The sequence below is a fragment of the Bidens hawaiensis genome, unplaced genomic scaffold (genome assembly GCF_021521415.1).
Source record: "Bidens hawaiensis isolate Kalapana, Puna unplaced genomic scaffold, B.hawaiensis_p1.1 tig00006258_1, whole genome shotgun sequence".
Taxonomy (NCBI): Eukaryota; Viridiplantae; Streptophyta; class Magnoliopsida; order Asterales; family Asteraceae; genus Bidens; species Bidens hawaiensis.
In genome coordinates, this window is record NW_027491415.1 from 309,935 (window position 1) to 330,383 (window position 20,449).

Sequence of the window (20,449 nt, forward strand, 5' to 3'; positions counted from 1 at the left end):
ACCAAGGATCACCCAAACTATAAAACCCTGTAACAATCTTGTGCTTAATTATTAAGATGTCTGGTTAAGAGGCAGTATTTAAATCATTCAGTATGTTTCTGAAATTTATCAATTAAAAAGCCTTATAAGTCATTAAGACGTGTATTGTGCAAATTTCATTCAAGGCGTTTTCACATGGTACCTTGCCAACACAATTTACACATGGCACCCCAGTAGTTTCTATAAGTTACACAATTAACACTAAAGCCTTTTAATATGGGAATCCTTAAGTTTCATTAAGTCACTCAAACAACCCAATAAGTTTTTATATTGATACCAATCAAACCGATACCTATTGAGTTCCTACTACATTCTTGCCGCAATGTGTGAGCATAAAGCAACTAGTTGATATTTATATCTTGTTAGTCAGTGGCCGGTGACCACACTCAAAAATTATATATCAATAAACACTTAAATATAACTAAGGGTGTTCAGTTTGGATATCCGAAGTTTCATGTATCAAGAATCCAGATATCCGAAAATTTCGCGTAATGCGTTTTAATACCCGAATCCATGCAAAATCTAAGAGTAGTGTGTAATCGAATATGATGAAGTTGTGTTAGGACTTCTAGAGTTTGAAAGAGTATTTTATCGGGTTTCAAATTTAACAAGTCACATGACATCATTTTTCCATTAAACATGACCAGGATTAATAGCGGGAACCAAACTTTCAATATAATCAAATCACACATACCATTAGTTCAACTTTCTCATTAACTAAATTTAATTTACAATTTACAAAAGGCAAATTGGATTTTAATACTCCCAACTAACTGTTATTGTTATTGGCCGAGAATAATTTTAGTTTATTGCCACCGGTGATCTCAAATTAAAAAAATTTGGTTCTCAATGATCTCCTGTTAAAAAAAGTTAACGGCTTTAAGTTTTTTCAGAATTTAAACTGTTTTTTAGGGCTTTTGATTGAAACGAGGATGCGAGTCGATTAATGTAAAACTTCATTCGAAATAATGCTCCAAACAACTAAATATTTGTTAATATGATGTTCAAACACCCAATTTGAAGCACTAATCAAGCCGTTTGGAGCGTCATTTCAAGCTAAGTTAGACATCAATCGACTTGTATACTCTTACCGATCAAAAGCCCTAAAAATCAGTTTGAAATTTGAAAAAACTCAACGACGTAAGATTCTATTAACATGAACAATTGAGAGCCAATTTTTTTATATTTAGGATCACCGGTAACAATAAACTAAACTAAGATTATTATCTGCTAGCAACGTTAAGTTGAAATTATTAAAATACAATTTTCAAATTTTCATTTACTAACAAAAAATAAAATAATAATAATTATGAAATATCTTTCAATTGAGTTTGTGGCTTTTACCCGCTCTTGAAAAGCCAAAAGCAAACCCTAAACCCCTTCATTCATTCTCATTCTTTTGACTAACGTTTTTGTGTCTGCAGAAACCCTAATCAAACCTCTTACCTTCAAATCTTCAATCAATCAATCAAAGGTCAGTCAGCTAATCTTCAATCTCAATTCATCTAATTCAATTCCTACTGTATCACATCTCAATTCATATCCCCCAATTTCGAAACCCTAATTTGGACTTATCGGCGTCAATAGAAATGGGCGAGACCGAGATTAAGGATAACGAGTACGAAGAAGAGCTTCTGGACTACGAAGAGGATGAAGACAAGGCGCTTGACTCCTCCGCCGTTAAAACTAACGGCGAGTCCGTTAAGAAGTGAGTGTGTTTATAACAGCTCTGGTGAAGCTAATATGTTTTGTTTATTTGGATTAATGTTGATTTGTTCTTTGTAATAACTAGTGGTTTGAATAAGCCTAGCTCGAGCTTAATTGAACTCGAGCTAGGGTTGATTTGACTTACGAGAGCTGGAGCTCGGGTTGCTTTATGCTTTTTTTTTATTAACAGGCTTGGCTTGTTTATTAATTATTAGTTAATTGCTTAATTTATATACGTTGTTAATTACTTTTATGTATTTTGAGAAAAACCTCAAGCAACCATAGGCTTGGCTTGAGCTCGTGTACTAGGTGAGCAATAAACGAACTGATAAGCAAAATCGAACCGGAAATTGAACTGAAATTGATCGAAAGTTGAATTAACATCGGTTAACAGAAAACCGAATTAACCAAAAATAAGTTTTTTTTTGTACTTATGGTTAACTGAAGTTAAACGAGCCAAAGCTAGGCTAGAGCTTGGCTGTGCAGGGTGAAATTAATATTAAGAAATTCAAACTCTAAAAGAGATAAAGAGTAAAATTACATAAGGCTTGATGAGCTTAAACGAGGTTACTATACTAGGCTCGACGAGTGTAAACGGGCTTCTTATACAAGGCTCAAGCTCGGGCTTGATAACTAAACGAGCTTTATTTGAGGCTTGGGTTCGGCTTGAGCTTTTAAATGCTTGGCTTGTTTCAAACTTTTTATTGATCTGATTTTGAGTACGTCGCGAGCAGCTTAGCTTGTTTGCATTTTTATAATATACTAATTTTCCTGCCATATAATTGTTTGCTAATATTGTTTTTTGAATTTAGGGGGTATGTTGGAATTCATAGCTCTGGATTCAGGGATTTTCTTTTAAAGCCAGAGCTGCTCCGTGCTATTGTGGATTCAGGGTTTGAACATCCTTCTGAAGGCAAGTTTATATTCTGGACTTCTGCTCACTTAACTAAAAGTTAATAACTCATATGTGGTGTTTGAATTCATGTGCTTATCTTGTTGGGCTGCTTTAGTAATTGTTATTCTTTACACTGCGTTCTCGAGTTTTTAATTAAAAGAAAGGAAAGTATAAGATTGGATAGGATGGGAGAAGAAAAGAAAGTACATGCATGTAATGCATTCTCAAGTTTAATGAAAAATGAAAGAAAGGGGAAGAAAAGAAATGGTTAATTACATTCTTTAGTTTAAATGAAAGGAAAGGAAAAGAAAAAAAATGTGTAGTTTTACAAATATAGCCTTTTTATATTAGATGTAGATTGAAGGGTAAAGTGATAATTTTAAATATTTATCCTTTTCTTTTTTTCCAAATCATGCCAAATTGGCAAGAAAACTTTGGGACTTAAAACACCCAAGTTTTCCTATCATTTCCTATCATTTCTTTTATAAAAAAAACTCAAGAATGAAATTCAAACTAAAATCTTATCATTTCCTTTCTTATCCCATGAAAAAAAAACTCAAGAATACAGTGTTAGTCTCCGGTCATTTTTGAACCTCTGTTTAGATATAAAGCTAGTTGGCATATATAGAAGCAAGGCTGTTGTGATATTTGTTGGAGTTAGTTTTTTTCTCACTCTGGATGAATTATGCATATTGCCCCACATTTGTGATTAGACTGTGGACTATATAAAGGTGCTGGTGCTTGTTTGTTCCATATCAAGCCTTTATTCCTTTAAAACATTTTACTTGAGCCGGATATAGGAGACATTATCTTAGTGGATGAATATCAACTTAATGGTGTAAGCTGGTATGAGGTAACTTTTAACCTTAAAATGACCACAAATTAGATCGTATAGCAGTTATTGTAGGTAGTTACATTTGTTCCATCAACAATAAACTAAGGGCAAGTTTTTGTTGTTAAACAACGTATGAAATATATGGATAAAACACATTTTCAATCTTTGTTTCTTGTCCTAGTACATTATATTTAGAAGGTAATAAGATTTGTTGATGAGTCTCATCTTTAAAGTCAAGCTTTAAGCTAACATATTGAATCCATCGATAGCTGAACAATTTATATATCATCCAGAATATCGTTCACCAGAGTCCTGAACAAGATAAAGAGCTTAACATGTTGTTGTGTTTAGCCTTTTGTATGATATTATCTTTACAACACTCACATGAGTAAATGAACAGAAATATAATACATTTTTTCGTAAGTTCATAATAAGTGCTTATGCATCTTTATATGACGGTGGACAAAAAAATAGTCAATTTTTTATCGTTATTGGTTAACACAATCAAATATTACGTTAATACGTCTAGTCTGTGCTATTGTGTCTTTTGAGTTTAATTAAGACGTTTATATGTCATTTGATACGACTTTGTGCTGTCTTTTGATGTGTATACAAAGTTTACTTTTCAATTTTGATAGAAGTGTCTTCATATTTTGTGTTCATACTGAAGAAGATACAAGTCTGCTGTTAAGTTAATTATTAGGCTCTTTCTAGTTTTTGATCCAAGCCTCATTACTCAATAAGAGCTGATTATATTCTCTTCTATGTTATTAGCTTGTTTCATTTTAACTGACTCAATAGAGTTGATTTTATCCTTTATTAGTTTATTAAAAACATCCTGGTGTTAGATTCTTTGGCTTTTCAAATCAATTGAATTTGCTGAGCAACCAATTCATGTAGTGTGGATTGATACATATTACAAACAAGATACTATTTTTTTAAAGTTTATTTTATTTCTTGCTTGTTTGTCACTATGATTAAGATGTTATGAACATAAAAGACATACCATTACTCCCTAAATTATTTGTAACTTTAGAGTACTGCACTCATCATCTCCATTATTTTTTTTACCGCATGTGATAATGATCACTTATTAAACTTTTCATGCCATGCATAATGAACTTGCTATGATTCATAATAGGACAGTGGCAAGACTTTATAAATTTACAATCATTTTTCTTGTCAGAAGCACAAACCCTTAGGGTAGTTGTATTAGCTGATTAAGATGCATGGGTTAAGTTGTGTATGTACTGATTAAAAAATTTAATTGTGCGTGTTTAAAACTTTACTTATACTTTTAATATTTTTGCAGGTAAATAACTGATATTACTTGTGTCATTTGAAGAGGCAGCACAATGGTTTATTATATTTATATTTCAAACAATGAGGGTTTAATTTTTTTAATTCTTCATCAGTTCAACATGAGTGTATTCCTCAAGCTATTCTGGGCATGGATGTAATTTGTCAAGCAAAATCTGGTATGGGCAAAACAGCCGTTTTTGTCTTATCGACGTTGCAGCAGATTGAGCCTGTTTCTGGTCAAGTTGCTGCACTTATTTTATGTCATACAAGAGAATTAGCTTATCAGGCATGTTTTTCACCTTCATTTAAAGTTAACTCTTTACTCAGTTACTTACCTGTTAGTTTTAATCTACAGATCTGCAATGAGTTTGAGCGGTTCAGCACTTACTTAACTGATATCAAGGTGGCAGTGTTTTATGGTGGCGTTAACATTAAAGTTCACAAAGATCTTTTGAAAAACGAGTGTCCTCATATTGTTGTTGGAACACCTGGAAGGATTCTTGCACTTGCTAGAGACAAAGATCTTGGATTGAAGAATGTGAGACACTTCATACTTGATGAGTGTGATAAGATGCTTGAGTCACTTGGTATGTTTTTCAAGTGCATCTTTTAATTTTCAAATTGTATTTTGATACTAAATTGTTGTTTTTTTTTGCTATAAAGATATGAGGAGAGATGTACAAGAAATATTCAAGATGACTCCTCATGATAAACAAGTTATGATGTTTTCTGCAACACTCAGCAAGGAAATCCGCCCCGTGTGCAAGAAATTTATGCAAGATGTAATATTCTGTCATTTTCACTTGAATTTTCTTCCAGAACAGCTTTTTAAATTCTTTTATTCTAATGCTTGTTTCTTTCAGCCAATGGAAATCTATGTGGATGATGAAGCCAAGTTGACTCTACATGGTCTTGTACAGGTAGGAGCTTGAATTAGATGAGGGAAAAATGGGCGGGTTTGATAATCGATCAAATGTGTAAACTTTTATACGGTTTTAACTGATGGTCGGGCTTTTTTGATTCAAGGCATTTTTTGTCCAAATTCTGTACCTTATATAAACAAAAAATGGTTGTGTTGGGTAACCCGTCAAATGATAATATTCTTACGGGTCTAAACAATTACAGTATGACTGTGGAGGTTTTACACATCTTTCAACCTGTTTGATCTCTTTTGTTTTAATCTATTTCTATAATTTTGCCTGTTAGATGAAATATTATCCCGATCAACCAATTTGAAGTTAAATCTTTTGTTCTTTGCAGCATTACATTAAGCTGAGTGAGCTGGAGAAAAACCGTAAATTGAATGATCTGCTTGATGCATTAGATTTCAATCAAGTTGTGATATTTGTTAAAAGTGTTAGCAGAGCAGCAGAATTGAACAAATTGCTTATTGAGTGCAATTTTCCATCTATTTGCATTCACTCTGGCATGTCTCAAGAAGAAAGGTATTGGTTACATTATGTCTAATCTACAAAGGGATAAAACCTTATAAATTAGTTTCTTAAAAACCATTTTGTAATTGTATTTGCAGGTTGACAAGATATAAGAATTTCAAGGAAGGCCACAAGAGAATTCTAGTGGCAACTGATTTAGTTGGTAGGGGTATCGATATTGAACGTGTCAATATTGTCATCAATTACGACATGCCAGATTCTGCTGACACTTATCTCCATCGTGTAATTATCTTATTTTCTTACTTTTATTAATATATTTATATTATTATCATCGTCCACGTACGTGGTTGATGTATAAATTATTGATTTTTTTTGTGTGATTTGACAGGTTGGTAGAGCTGGTAGGTTTGGGACCAAGGGTCTTGCTATCACATTTGTGGCATCATCAGCTGACTCGGATGTTCTCAATCAGGTATATAGTTATCTGTCTGTATTTATAAATATTTGTGTACAAAATACGATCCATTGTCATTAAAAATCATCTTTTTTTTGCGTGATTTTAGGTTCAAGAAAGATTTGAAGTGGACATAAAAGAACTTCCCGAGCAGATTGATACTTCAACATACAGTATGCTCAATTTACTCTGTTCCTAGCTTAATTTTTGCTTCTCTTTTACAAAATGTTTGAAATGTTTTGACGTTTATTCGTTTTTTTTTTTTGCAGTGCCTTCTTAGGAACAGAGTATCTCTAAAGCAGTGATCGGTGGTGATGGTCGCAAGATCATTGTTCTTTTTCTCAATTTGAATGTTTTACCTTTTAAATCGTTGTTTGCTATTTTTGTACCTTGTACCTTCTAGTAACTGCTCATTTGAAAGTTTTTATTTCTGTTAGATTATGTTGTATTTGTTCGGCATGTTGACAAATATGTAGAAGGATTTTCGCAATGTGTATGCCAGAAACAATTCATTCTGATCAATGATCTGAGCAAGCTATGGATGTTAGTTTAAATTTGATACATGCTCTTATCCTTGTAAATGAATGCTAAGATTGTTTTGATACAATAATCTTGAATATTGTATGTACTAGAAGCTTTCAGTTGATCTACGTATATGCATTTATGTTGATAGATTTTACATATCATCTTTAAAACACATTGTACACAAGTAGTAAATCTTTTTTACAAAGCATTTTTAATAACGTATGCAATGTTTATTACCTCATGTAATTTAAAAGTAGAAATATAAACATATTATTTTTACATATAGATCCTACACATGTGCAGATGTGTGTGTCTTACAGCCAAATACTTGTTAGTCTTATTTGTGTCTTTATACCTTATGGCATGGGGTGGCATATGTGTAAAATAAATTGGTTGTAAAAAAAGTAGGTTTCTACACGTGCAAATAATGTGTCAACATTATATTTGATGAGTTTGATATACATAACATATGCATTGTATGTATAACTTTATAAGTAGTAGATAAATACTAAAAATATGAAAATGTTATAAAGAAAATTAAAGGATTTAGATTTGCTCGTTTTATTACAATCACAAACTTGAAAACTTGATTTGTGTATCTAGTCTCACTTAAGACATGGTGAAAATTACTTGTTAAAAAATTCTTTTCATAATTAACCTCACCTATAGATACATTAAGGGTTAGGCTAAACCAACTCTTCTCGTGTACTTGTCATACACCCTCTCATATATTTTCAATTTGACAATTTTATTTGACATATTACTACCTCTAATATTTTAAGTCATTTTAAGTCTCTTTATCAAATCAAATACTATAAAGTTTATTTTTTTCTTTTTTTCATTTTCTCTCTTTTTGTGTTCATCATGCGAAAATCACTTTTCCCAAACGTGAGTTTGCAAGGCAAGTCAAGAGGGTATAAAAACAGAAAGTTATTAATTTTTTTTTCTTTTATTAAGTTTAAATATGATATTCAGGGGCGAAGCTTAATGGGGACCGGGGGTGGCTCCGGCCACTGCCATTTTCTCCGTTATTGGGATAAATTTCGCGATTTTTCTTGAAAATTCTTATAGGTATTAAGCGCGGCCACCCCCGATGTATTTTTTCAAAATGCTACCGGTCACCACTGATTTTGTTTATATAAATATTATACCCCATCGTTTGTTTTTTTTTCCAAAATCTCGCGGTATTTATAAACAAAAGTTACAAAATAATAGTCGAATAGTAAAAGATTTTTGTTTTTATAAATATTTTAGGTCTTTGCAATTCTTCTTTTAGGTATTAACCCATATGGATGAGATCGGTACCATACCGATACCAAAATATTCGGTTCGGTACCGGTATTGAAGGTAAAATTTGAGATATACCGGTGCCGAAACTCAAAACTTTGGTACCTATTCGGTACCGACGGTACCAAATATGTACCGATTTTGGTACCGGTACCAATACTGAATTTGCTTATCCCTACTCACCCTTCCTTACACATTATCATGAATATTTTAAGTATTTTTAGGTTTTTTTTTATTGTAAGAACAATTTTTTGAATACATGAAGAAAAATTAGATATATAGATGTTATATTGTTTGATCCGACCCGACCTGAATCACCGACCCGGCCCGAATCACCGACATGGCCCGAATCTTCGACCTGAAATTTTTTTAGTCTGTGACTTCGGTCACCCCTATGACTAAGCCCAAGCTTCGCCACTGATGATATTCATTTTACTATAAAACCTTTCTACTTATAACTTTCTTTTACTAAGTCTGTTTCAACTTAACAGTGGGATGAAAATCACAACTTTGTTTTTATTAAAAAAACAATATAAATCTAATCCAGTTATACTGTTAAAGCAAAAATAAATTTCACATGATATCATTATAACACCTCCACATAGGATGCCATGTAGATGCAATGTTCAGTTTTTTATTTTATTAACCCAATCGGTTATGTTATATTTGAAAATCCCAATAAATAAGTTATAGAAATATTACAGATGAGTGAATATATATACAATTTCGTTAAATATCCTATTAATATGTTATAAGTTAACCTTTAAATATGTTTCAATGTAATGATCTTAACGTTTCTACTAATCACACGGGTCACTATCCAATGTTGCATATAAGTAGGTTTTTAGAGATTTATGAATTGTAAACTTTTGTTTATCATTATTATATATTATTAATCCATAAGTATGTTATTATGTATATTATTAAATTTAATTTTTGGTTGTATTTTTTAATCAACAGTATGGCCGGTATATCATACTCGCTTTATCCTAGTTAAGCATTATTACCAAAGCAAGTTTTATAACTTGTAATCTATAAAAACATATACAAGACTTTGTGAACACTTTTACTTTCTTCGAAAAAACACACTTTTTACACGTCAACCTTTTGGTTTGTCTCAATATTCTCTTAAAGTGATACTATAAACGATGCCTAAATGAAACGTATTAGGATTCATACATTAACTATCATAAGTTGGCTAATTAAATTATCTATCTTCCAATGAACAAAAATACAAGGTAAGGATCACTATTTTTGGATCATTATAAATGACAAAATATTGAGTTCTTAACCTTCTTTATTCATTATGCATACATGTTTGTGTATATATACATCAACATTTCATCATGTTTGACATCAATTTAACAATTTCTAGTTCTATCATAGACAAAAGAAACATGGTGAGTTTTATTTCATATAAATCTTGAATCTCTAAATCCATCAACAACATAATGACACAATTCCATTCTATATGCAATTTTAATCGTAGGATCAAAAGAAGGTGTTGTTTATTGTCACGTTGTTTTACTTTCTACAACAAAGTTCAGCCGCTAGTTACAACATAATGGAATTTGATGCCAAGGGTGACGGAGATATTGACGATACGCTGGTATGTATCATCACTTTTTCTTCCCATCCAAGTCCTTATTTTAGGTTTTATTGATTCGGGCTATCTTTTGCTTTCTAAATTATTATCATTTCTTTACTATTGGGGTCTCATTTTCATGCATAAGTTATTAAGTTGTAACATAATGCCATTATTATTATTATTATTATTATTAACTTATTTGTCTTAAAACAAGGCGTTTGAAAGAGCTTGGCAAGAGGTTTGTACTACTGATAAGTTGGTTGTGGCTCAATGGTAGAGCACTCACTTTACAAGTGAGAGGTAGGGGGATCAAACCTCACTACCACCAACTTATATGGGAGATATGAGGGATGGCCCTGGCTTGCCAGGGTTCAAGTCCTGATCTCACCCGGTTTTACCGACTCCTCGTTGTCGTGCCGTTTAGCGGGCGTGGGGGTCGGGTTTTATCCGGTGAATCCCTCAACAGGTGGACCGCTAGGGGCTCCGTCCGTCCGGACTAGTGGCCGGCTCGGGCTACCTTTAGCCAATGGTGACCGCGTACGGGATACCAGCGTTACTTAGTTGGCCGTTCAAAAAAAAGAGGTTTGTACTGATGTTGGTCCAAGTTCAAAGTTGACCATACCAAAATTGACCTTTTTAGTGGGCCCGATTAGCTTTCAAGGCCCATGCAAATCTTCCCGAATCCATTTCGAGGTAAACATTTCTCTTTTGAATTTTAATAAGAGTAAATTTTATAAGTTATTTATGTGGTTTAATCTCATAATAGATAGGTAGGGGTGTCAAACGTGTCGGGTTGGCAGGTTGGCGGGTTAATTGGTTACGGGTTGGCAGGTTGACGGGTTGAAATGTGCAACCCGAACCCGACCCATATTATTATTCGTGTCAAATATGTCAATCCTAACCCGCACACACATAAATTCGGGTCGACCCGAACACGGCCCGTTTAACCATATTTTTTAAACAAGTTAATTTATTTAGTCATACATACAAATTATAATAAAATCAAACCATATAGTGCAAAATTTACATGAAATTTAAGCATGAGTTGATTTAGATATAGATGGATTTGATGATATATTCATGCATATTGGTGAATGGATAGAAGAAGTGCGTCTTGGGTAATGAAATTTTGGTTGAGAACTTAAAAGTGTCGTTCACAGGGAAATAGAATTTAAGAGAAGACCTAAAAAGGTAATATGGGGAATGAAAAATAATTAAATTCTTTAACACATTTTAAAAACTAAAGAGAGAATATAAAATTAATTTTAAAACATCTAAAATTAAACGGGTTAACGGGTCAACCCGTTTTTATACAGGTCAACCCGAACCCGACCTGTTTAGAAAACAAGCCAACCCGAACCCGACCCGTTTTTTAAACGGGTCATGTTAGCCGACCCAAAACCTGCTTTTTTCGTGTCGGGTTCGGGTTGGGTTTCGGGTCGTGTCAAGATTGACACCCCTAATAATAGGTCATTGTTCACTCAAAAAGTAAATAAAAGTGGAACATAAACTATGGATAAATAGTGTATTTATTTGTTCTACAACTAATTATAGAGTTATGGATTAAAGACTCGTGCATATTCAACTTTGAGCAGATACTAGGTACAATCATCGCTCACATGGACCCTAGCTCATGGAACGGTTGTCAGACCGGAGCATGGATGTATTTTTACAAAGTCAACGGCCTAGTTATTGACGGTGGCGGCGTGATCAATGGTCGTGGCAACGCTTGGTGGACCAAAAAATCTTCATTAAACGCTTGGTGGATCAAAAAATCTTCAATATATGTACGTAACATAATCAAGCAAATTTAGGGGTTGGCTAGATGTATCCTACCTTTACAACTTTTATCATATCCCATGAAAATACTAATTCACTTCAACTATACATTCTTATAAAGAAAATATTTTTGAGACTCTTAAGAAGATATATATTTGAAATAACTTATTTTCAATTTTTGTAGGTACAAGAAGAATCCAATTGTGACACACCACCAACGGTATGAAATCTTATCAATGAGCATTATTATCACATAAATATATATTCCACAATTCATAGAAAACTAATGAACATATTTATGTAGGCAATGCACTTTCAAAGTTGCAACGGGCTTCAACTAACAAACCTTAATTATCGAGATAGTCCGAGAAACCATATCGGTCTTTCCCAATGCAGTTATTCAACTCTTTCATACTTATACATCACTGCTCCTGCAAATAGCCCTAACACTGATGGCATCGATATATCACGATCAACCCAAGTACAAGTTAGCAACTCATTCATCAGAACCGGTAAACATTTGTTTATTTGCCATTAAATTTATTTATTTTTTAGCATAACATTTTGTTCGATGACATTAATTTTAATTCGTGTTTATAAACATTAGGCGATGACTGTATAGCTCTAGGCAGCGGATCCTCTCAAATCAATATTAATGACATATTTTGTTGCCCGGGACATGGTATAAGGTAAGTATGCACAATATGAGCAACTATTATTGTCACCACGTACTTGAGCAAACTTACGAAGTAGTCAATATATAATATGCTGAATCAAGCCCAAGCTTAATTAGAGCCCAAGCTTAATTAGAACCCAAGCTTATCTATAAGCTTGAGGTCACTCTAAAGCTCAACCTTGACTCAAAATTGTTTTTTGAAGCTACAGTTTGGTTTGGCTTTGACTCACTTATTATTAATCAACTATTTTGTAGTTGGTTTTGCCTTTTAAGGTTAAAGTTAAAATTACTATTATTTATATGGTAAATAATTTGATAAATATTTAACTTAAATAATAATATTTTAAAATTAAAATAGTTTGACCGGAGTTTACCGATATAAAGATTATCAAGAATCTATATGAAGTTTGATAACAATAGATTCTTCACAATCATGACATAGCTCTAGCAATAATCTCAGGTAAAAAACGACAAGTTACATGAAAAAGCGTCACAGTTTTTGAAACTGCGTCGGTCATTGCAATAAAATTATAATCATATTGTTAATATCTTGCTTATAAATGGGTTAAATGCATAAACTTGATAAATATAACATGTTTTGATCACCCATGATATAAATTTATCCGAACATTTAAAAAAAAAAACTGTCTTAATAAGTAACTATTTGATTTTTATTTTATTTAACTCCCTGTATGTACTACAAGAGGTTATAACTTATAACTTAATGTGTAATATAATATATAGGGTCGAGGAAACATACAAAACAACGTGTCAGTTTGAATACATGGTGGCATGTTAAGTAGACAACGTGGACACAACTCACAGTTGTCATGCAAATTTACGTTCTCAAAACTTTGTACTATAAATGTGTTCAGAGAAAGATCTTTTGTCTTTTTTGATGAGGACAACATCCGTTCAATACACCATTTTTCAGTTTTAAGAAAAAAAAAAGTATATATATATAAATTAGTCATTTTTTAGCCTACATTAGTCATTACATACTGAATTATTGATCCCCATTTTAAACGATTACAATTTACAACATGTCACGTTAGCTAACTCGGCTAAATTTAACCTATATATGTTGTTGATATTGAAAGTCTGAAACTCAATAAAAAGTACAACGGGTCACACCTTCTAATCAATCCGAAAATGGCACATGTTCACCCGTGGGCTAATTAAGCTTACCAAATAACACACCGACATGGTTAACATTTTAAAATTTAGCTTAACCTTTGACATTTTAATATTCAGATGAAATTTAGCCCACAATCTAAAAGCGTAGGCTAAAATTTGAAAGTACATGCTAACCTGAAATGTTATTTGGTAGGATATATTAGCCTAGAAGTGACACGTATCACTAAAGTTTTAGTGAGAAGAAGGTAGGACTTGCTTTACTTTTCATGGCTAAGTATATTCATTTTAGCCGACTTAAATAATATGGCACGTTCTAATTGGTTTAAAATCAAGATTAGTATGAAATGCCATGCTTACAAAAATGTGACTGTTTTATACTTTACTTTTATTTATTATAAGTTGGTGTAAGAAACCAAAGATTATTCAATATATACCACCATAGTGTTTAGAAAGAAGAAACTAAACCAACAATCTCCCCTCATCTAAAAGAAAACATGAAGCTATTTTTCAAAACCAAATTTCAACCATTTCTCCTAGTGATTATTAATATTATGGTTATGTTAGCTTCATCATTCTCACAAACCATAGATGATAAATTTCATCAATGCCTCATTAAACATGCACATTCCACAAACTCACAATTCATGTTCACCCAACACCACACAAACTATACATCCCTACTTGAATCATCCACCATAAACCTTAGATTTTCCATCCCTAAAACCCCAAAACCACTAGCCATAATCACACCCTTAACATATTCCCACATACAATCAACCATACTTTGTTCCAAAACGTTTAATATCCGAATCCGAATCCGAAGTGGTGGACATGACTATGAAGGCCTATCCTACACTTCACATGATTAAACTCCTTTTATTGTCCTTGACCTTAAGGAACTAAGGTCCATAACCATCGATCCGGTTCAAAACACTGCATGGGTCGAATCCGGTGCAACTCTTGGTGAGTTGTACTATTGGGCATCCAAAGAAAGTAAAAATCTAGCATTCCCAGCCGGGTTTTGCCCCACGGTTGGGATCGGTGGGCATATAAGCGGTGGAGGGTTAGGTGCTATGGTTAGAAAGTGCGGTCTAGCAGCCGATAATATTGTTGATGCTAAGATTATTATTGCGAATGGGCGAGTTCTTGATCGAAAATCGATGGGTGAAGATTTGTTTTGGGCTATTAGAGGTGGTAGTTTTGGTGTTGTGGTAGCTTGGAAGGTGAATCTTGTTTATGTTCCTAGTAAAGTTACTGTTTTTAGTGTTGCAAAGACTTTAGAACAAGGTGGTTCAAATGTTTTTAACAAGTGGCAATATGTTGGGCATAAGTTAAGCCATGACTTGTTCATTAGAGTCATCATACAACCTGTTTTAGTTAGTAATGAAAAAAGAACACTTCAAGTTATGTTTAACTCGATGTTTATTGGCACGATTGATCGTCTCATGAAAATTGTAACGAATAGTTTTCCCGAGTTAGGTTTAGAGGAAAAAGATTGTAGAGAAATGAGTTGGATCGAGTCCGTTATGTATTTTTCGTACCATGATGGGGAAAGTATCAATGTGCTTAAAGATAGGAAACCCGACCCGAAAGTCTACTTTAATGCTAAGTCGGATTATGTGAACGAGCCAATACCCAAAGATAGGTTGGGAGAGTTGTGGAAATGGTGTTTGGAGGGGGATAACCCGATTATGATCATGGAACCGCATGGTGGAAAGATGGATGAGATCGAAGAAGAGACGAGTATACCGTACCCGTATCGAAAAGGGTATTTGTATAGCATACAATATCTTGAGAAATGGGATGATGGAAGTGTTGAGTTGTTAGTAAAACATGTGAGTTGGATGAGAAGGATATATGAGAATATGAAACCATATGTGTCAAAGGATCCAAGGGAGGCTTATGTGAACTATAGAGATTTGGATTTGGGTTTGAATGATGAGGTGGATAACATAAGTTACATGAAAGGTATGAAATGGGGTGAGAAGTATTTTAGGGGTAATTTTAGGAGGTTGGCATTGGTTAAGGGTGTTGTTGATCCACATAATTTCTTTCAGTTTGAGCAAAGTATTCCACCTTTAGTTATGAGAAATGGAAAGAGTGAGATTGAATCTTATAAAAGCTCTCAAGGTTCTTGTAATCAATCATCCTTGTTTGTTTTCTTTTGTTGATTATGTTAATAAATTTCTTTAAGTGAAGGAGATGATAATAAGACATTAGTAGGATGGTTCTTTTGTATATTGTTTTAAGGATGTTGTTTGATCTAGATTAAATAAAGTGGCATGCATTTGATTGTGTTCATGGACGAATTAGTAAGGGTGTTTCACATTCCCGTTTTGACGGTGTTTATATTCAACTGTGAGCCAAATTGTTAGTAACGGTTTTTGATTAATGGAAAACGAATCCAAATCGCCTAAACTTATAACCAAACCAAACCGAAACATGAACACCCCTTCAAATTAGCATTCTGTTTGTTGTAAGAAAAAAAAATAATACTATTGTAATTTGTAATTTATAACGACTTAACGTTTTGGTACACAGTTTAATTTGCTTCTCCCTAATTGATTCGAAACTTCGAATACCCACCAAATGTCACACCCACAACACATCCCGCTTGGACATTTCATCGAACACAAGATGCTCGTTTCTCAACGCCACCGCAACAACGATATACACGCCCCCAACTTCAATGAATCCATTTTATTCCTCACATTTGTAACATCTGAGTTTTACTGACCCAAAAACAACGTTTTAAATATGTTAATTTTTTAATTATAGTATACGAATGTTACAACTGTAACACCTTTGGCAAACACAACATCGTCCCACTCTTAGGCTATCCCACATCGGCCGTGAACAAGAGAGATCATTTGTTTATAAGTAATGTCCTGTCTCTTCAATCACCAACGCGTTTTGGGAAACCAAAAACAAATCTGTGAGCTCTTCGTGGGCAGAGCGGACAATATTGGTGGTGCGAGGGGCCGGATGTTACAGTTGGTATCAGAGCCACTCTTGTGCCGTTCGGGATGTTGGGACACACCTCATCGAGGGCGATGAGTCGAAAGGGGGTTGTCTGTAACACCCTTGGTAAACACAACATCGTCCCACTCTTAGGCTATCCCACATCGGCTGTGTACAAGAGAGATCACTGGTTCATAAGTAATGTCCTGTCTCTTCAATCACCAACGCGTTTTGGGCAACCAAAAACAAATCCGTGAGCTCTTCGTGGAGAGCGGACAATATTGGTGGTGCGAGGGGCCGGATGTTACAACAACTATTTTGGATGTTTACGACAGATACCAACCGAATTTCTTCTGCTTTAATCATAAGTTGTACATATGTCGATACTGTTCAAAGCACTTATTAAAAGTTAAGATTTGATGCATTTTCAGGGCGGGTTTGGCCTAGCTTTTATTTTTAAGCTTATGCTTATATATAAAATTAGCTTATAGCTTTTTTTTCTATTATTTGATAAGCTCTTTTTAAGTGTTTGGATTAGCTTATATTCTACAAGTTAATTATGTGTCTTAATAAGTTTTTAAATCCAACATTCTTTAATTTGTTAAAGTAATAATTACTAATCCACCACCATTTGAGAACAAATGAGTAATTTACATCCTCAAACAAATAAGTTTTCATCAAATAAGTTAAAAAACCATCAAATAAACTTCTTAAAATAAGCTTAAAAATCTAAGCCAAACACCCCTTAGTTTTACACAATGCACTTGTCACCCACCAAACTCCTTGTCAACAAAAGAGCTGCAGAACAACAATGTCTACACCTTCTTCAAACCTGCAACACACTCACAAACCTCACCCAAATCCTCAAACTAAGCCTCCAAACCAACCCACTAATCCTCACCAAATTCACCCAAACATCATCCAACCTCAACTACATCAACTACGCATCACTCATCTAATTCGCCAAAGACTCCAAAACCCATCTCTACGACACCTTCCTCTACAACACCATCATCAGAGCTTACTCCAAAACCCATAAATCATCAACCTTTGCGGTTAATTTGTACAAAAGAATGGTGGGTAATGATGTTTTGCCAAATAAGTTCACATACCCATTTGTGCTTAAAGCTTGTGCTGGAATTAGGAGTTTAGGGTTAGGTGAATCGGTTCATGGGTGTGTTGTGAAGTGTTTGTTTGATGGGGATGTTCATGTGATGAATACTTTGGTTCATATATACTGTTGTTGTGGGAGTTTTGAGGGTGCACGTAAGGTGTTCGATGAAATGCCGAAGTGGGATTCGGTGTCGTGGAGTGCGATGATTGGCGGGTGTGTGAGGATGGGGATGTCGGGTAGTGCGGTGGAGGTGTTTAGGGAGATGCAGGTTGCGAGGGTGAGGCCGGATGATGTGACGATGGTCTCGGTTTTGTCGGCGTGTTGTGATTTGGGCGCGTTGGAGCTTGGGAAATGGGTTGAAAGGTATGTGGAGAGGGAAAAGATTACAAAAAGCGTTGAGCTTTGTAACGCGTTGATTGATATGTTTGCGAAATGTGGATAAGGGTTTAAGGTTGTTTCGAGCTTTAATGGGAAAACTATTGTTTCTTGGACATAGGTGATTGTCGTTTTGGCAATGCACGGGCGCGGGTTGGAAGCCGCTTCGTTGTTTGAGGAAATGATAGATTCCGGGGTGAAACCAGATGATGTCACGTTTATCGGGTTGCTCTCGGCTTGTAGTCATGCAGGGTTAGTCGACGAAGGACTTAAATATTTCAACTCCATGAGTATAGACTTTCGTATAACGCCTAAAATCGAGCATTACGGGTGCATGGTTGACCTTTACAGCCGAGCCGGATTAGTCAAAGAAGCATTAGAATTTGTTAAAAACATGCCCATTGAACCGAACCCGATTATTTGGAGGACGTTGACCGCTGCTTGCAGACTACACGGAGAGTTAAACCTCGGTGAAACTATAACAAAACAGTTGATTGAAACCGAACCATTGCACGAGTCTAATTACGTCTTGATTTCCAACATATACGGGAAAATGTGCGACTAGGAAAAGAAAAGCACGGTTAGAAACGTGATGGGCGAAAAGGGGATTAGAAAGATCCCGGGGAGTACGATGATCGAGCTAGACAACAGGATCTACGAGTTTGTTGCGGGCAATAGAACACATGAACTATACAAGGAGATTTATGAGATGATAGATGAAATGCATAAGAAGATTAAGATGGCTGGATATGTTCCAAGTACATCTGAAGTGTTGCTTGATATTGGCCAAGAAGATAAATAGGATGCTTTGAATAAACATAGTGAGAAACTAGCCATTGCTTTCGCTCTTTTGAAGACGCCACCTAGGACTCCTATACGAATAGTGAAAAATTTGCGGGTTTGTGGGGATTTTCATTCGGCGACGAAGTTTGTGTCGAAGATTTATAATCGTGAGATTATGGTTCGGGATAGAAACCGGTTTCATCATTTTAGAGATGGGGTGTGTTCTTGTAAGGACTTTTGGTGAAAGTTTATGAGTTTTTAGCAAAATACTATACATTTAAATTATAGGTTAGATTAAATGTAGATTATTGATTAGAATATTTGATTAATGGGTTTATTGTTTAATCATCATTTGTTTGCTTGATTTTTTCTCTTTAGCATACTTTACATAGTCAAAGTTATTTGCTTGACTTCGGAAACCACCGTGACTAAGCCCAAGCTTCGCCAATGCTTCTCATAATCAAAATGTTGATATAGATGTTGATAATGTGGTTGTTGATGAAGATCGAGTTGTGATGATGATGCTGATGTATTTGTTTCAAGAAACTGGAGTGGACTTAGTGCTAAACGAGATTAAAATTTTGTTAGAGAAAGGTCGGGATTAATTTTTTTTTTCATAACTTATTGACGTACTTGTGAACTTTTTATATAAGTTTCTAAATTGCAACGTTTATACTTACCCCATAAAAGAAAAGTATCATAAACTATATGGTGATGGTCGATACATGATTAGCATGTGTTTACCATATGTTGTGGATATTATTAAAAGTTAAAACGGTGCATTAATCATGTACATACATGACTAAGTAAAGCCATATGACTTTTATAAGTTATTTCAAATTTTAATTTATTCTCACTATTATTATTATTTGTTTTTTAAGAGTAACACAATTTCATTTCATGGTAGAAACATAGATATTACATCAACATAGCAGGTAGGCGGGCAACAAGCTGCGCTGCCACCCCTTTCTGAATTGCAAACCCTAACCTGCTAAAGACATACCTCGGCCCCTTTGGAGTCGACACATTGCTATGCACAACCCGTTGGACCCTGGTTAGGAAACGAATAGCTTCCGGTGCCAAGGAGCCAAAGGTATCAAAAGCCAAAGGGACAAAAACATGTTGGTTCTCTTCGCAGGCTTTAGCATGTTTCTCCACCTTCTTCGTTTCAGCCCTTTTCATTGCTTGCCCAGCTACAAACCCATTATCCCTCAAACCAACTAAAGGAGATACCCCTGTGAGGTCAACACAAGCGTGTTTTCCCCCGACACAACCAAAGACGAGCAAATCTGCCGGTCGTAGAGTGGATCTCCCTTCCGTGGGGTCTGTAAGGAAGTTTACGGGGGCTTCCTTTTTAGCTGATATCCCAGCTCGCCTTAAGATGTCCCAAAGAACGTCCCGCACCCAATCATGTCGGTATTTGAACCCAGGCATCTCCTTGCAATGAACCGCATGCTCTCCGAATTTATCCAGGCAAGCCTTACGGCAGATCGGACATGTTTCGTCTTCTGGGTACATTGGGACCATCAAGCGGTACTTAAGAATGGCCCTATACTCGACCGCAGACATGCTTTGGCCCAAGCCATCAATCGGGATAA

General features: G+C 34.7%; 1 protein-coding gene, 1 long non-coding RNA gene and 2 pseudogenes across 2 annotated transcripts; all 4 read left to right on the plus strand.

Moving 5' to 3' along the window:
• The first annotated feature begins 1,381 nt into the window (after window positions 1-1,381).
• On the plus strand, window positions 1,382-7,148 carry LOC143631877 (DEAD-box ATP-dependent RNA helicase 15-like). Its single transcript, XM_077100500.1, has 12 exons — window positions 1,382-1,507; window positions 1,625-1,747; window positions 2,559-2,659; window positions 4,892-5,064; window positions 5,134-5,365; window positions 5,442-5,560; window positions 5,642-5,698; window positions 6,039-6,223; window positions 6,310-6,454; window positions 6,561-6,644; window positions 6,736-6,799; window positions 6,896-7,148. Exons 2-12 carry the CDS (start codon window positions 1,629-1,631, stop codon window positions 6,904-6,906), a joined length of 1,290 nt encoding a protein of 429 aa, XP_076956615.1. The 5' UTR covers window positions 1,382-1,507; window positions 1,625-1,628; the 3' UTR covers window positions 6,907-7,148.
• A 3,090-nt stretch (window positions 7,149-10,238) lies between these two features.
• LOC143631776 (uncharacterized) lies at window positions 10,239-11,849 on the plus strand. Its single transcript, XR_013153430.1, has 3 exons — window positions 10,239-10,264; window positions 10,609-10,719; window positions 11,622-11,849. It is a non-coding gene; the product is annotated as an uncharacterized LOC143631776 (long non-coding RNA).
• Window positions 11,850-14,006: 2,157 nt separating this feature from the next.
• Window positions 14,007-15,920, plus strand: LOC143631777 (berberine bridge enzyme-like 22 pseudogene; annotated as a pseudogene).
• A 1,410-nt stretch (window positions 15,921-17,330) lies between these two features.
• Window positions 17,331-19,386, plus strand: LOC143631778 (pentatricopeptide repeat-containing protein At4g21065 pseudogene; annotated as a pseudogene).
• The last annotated feature ends 1,063 nt before the right edge of the window (window positions 19,387-20,449 follow it).

Excerpts from the sequence above, each read along its gene's own strand:
- LOC143631877 (XM_077100500.1), top strand. The coding sequence starts at position 1,629 with ATGGGCGAGACCGAGATTAAGGATAACGAGTACGAAGAAGAGCTTCTG. Across the intron at positions 5,699-6,038 it reads CTCTACATGGTCTTGTACAG|CATTACATTAAGCTGAGTGA; the intron begins GTAGGAGCTTGA and ends TGTTCTTTGCAG. Across the intron at positions 6,455-6,560 it reads CTGACACTTATCTCCATCGT|GTTGGTAGAGCTGGTAGGTT; the intron begins GTAATTATCTTA and ends GTGATTTGACAG.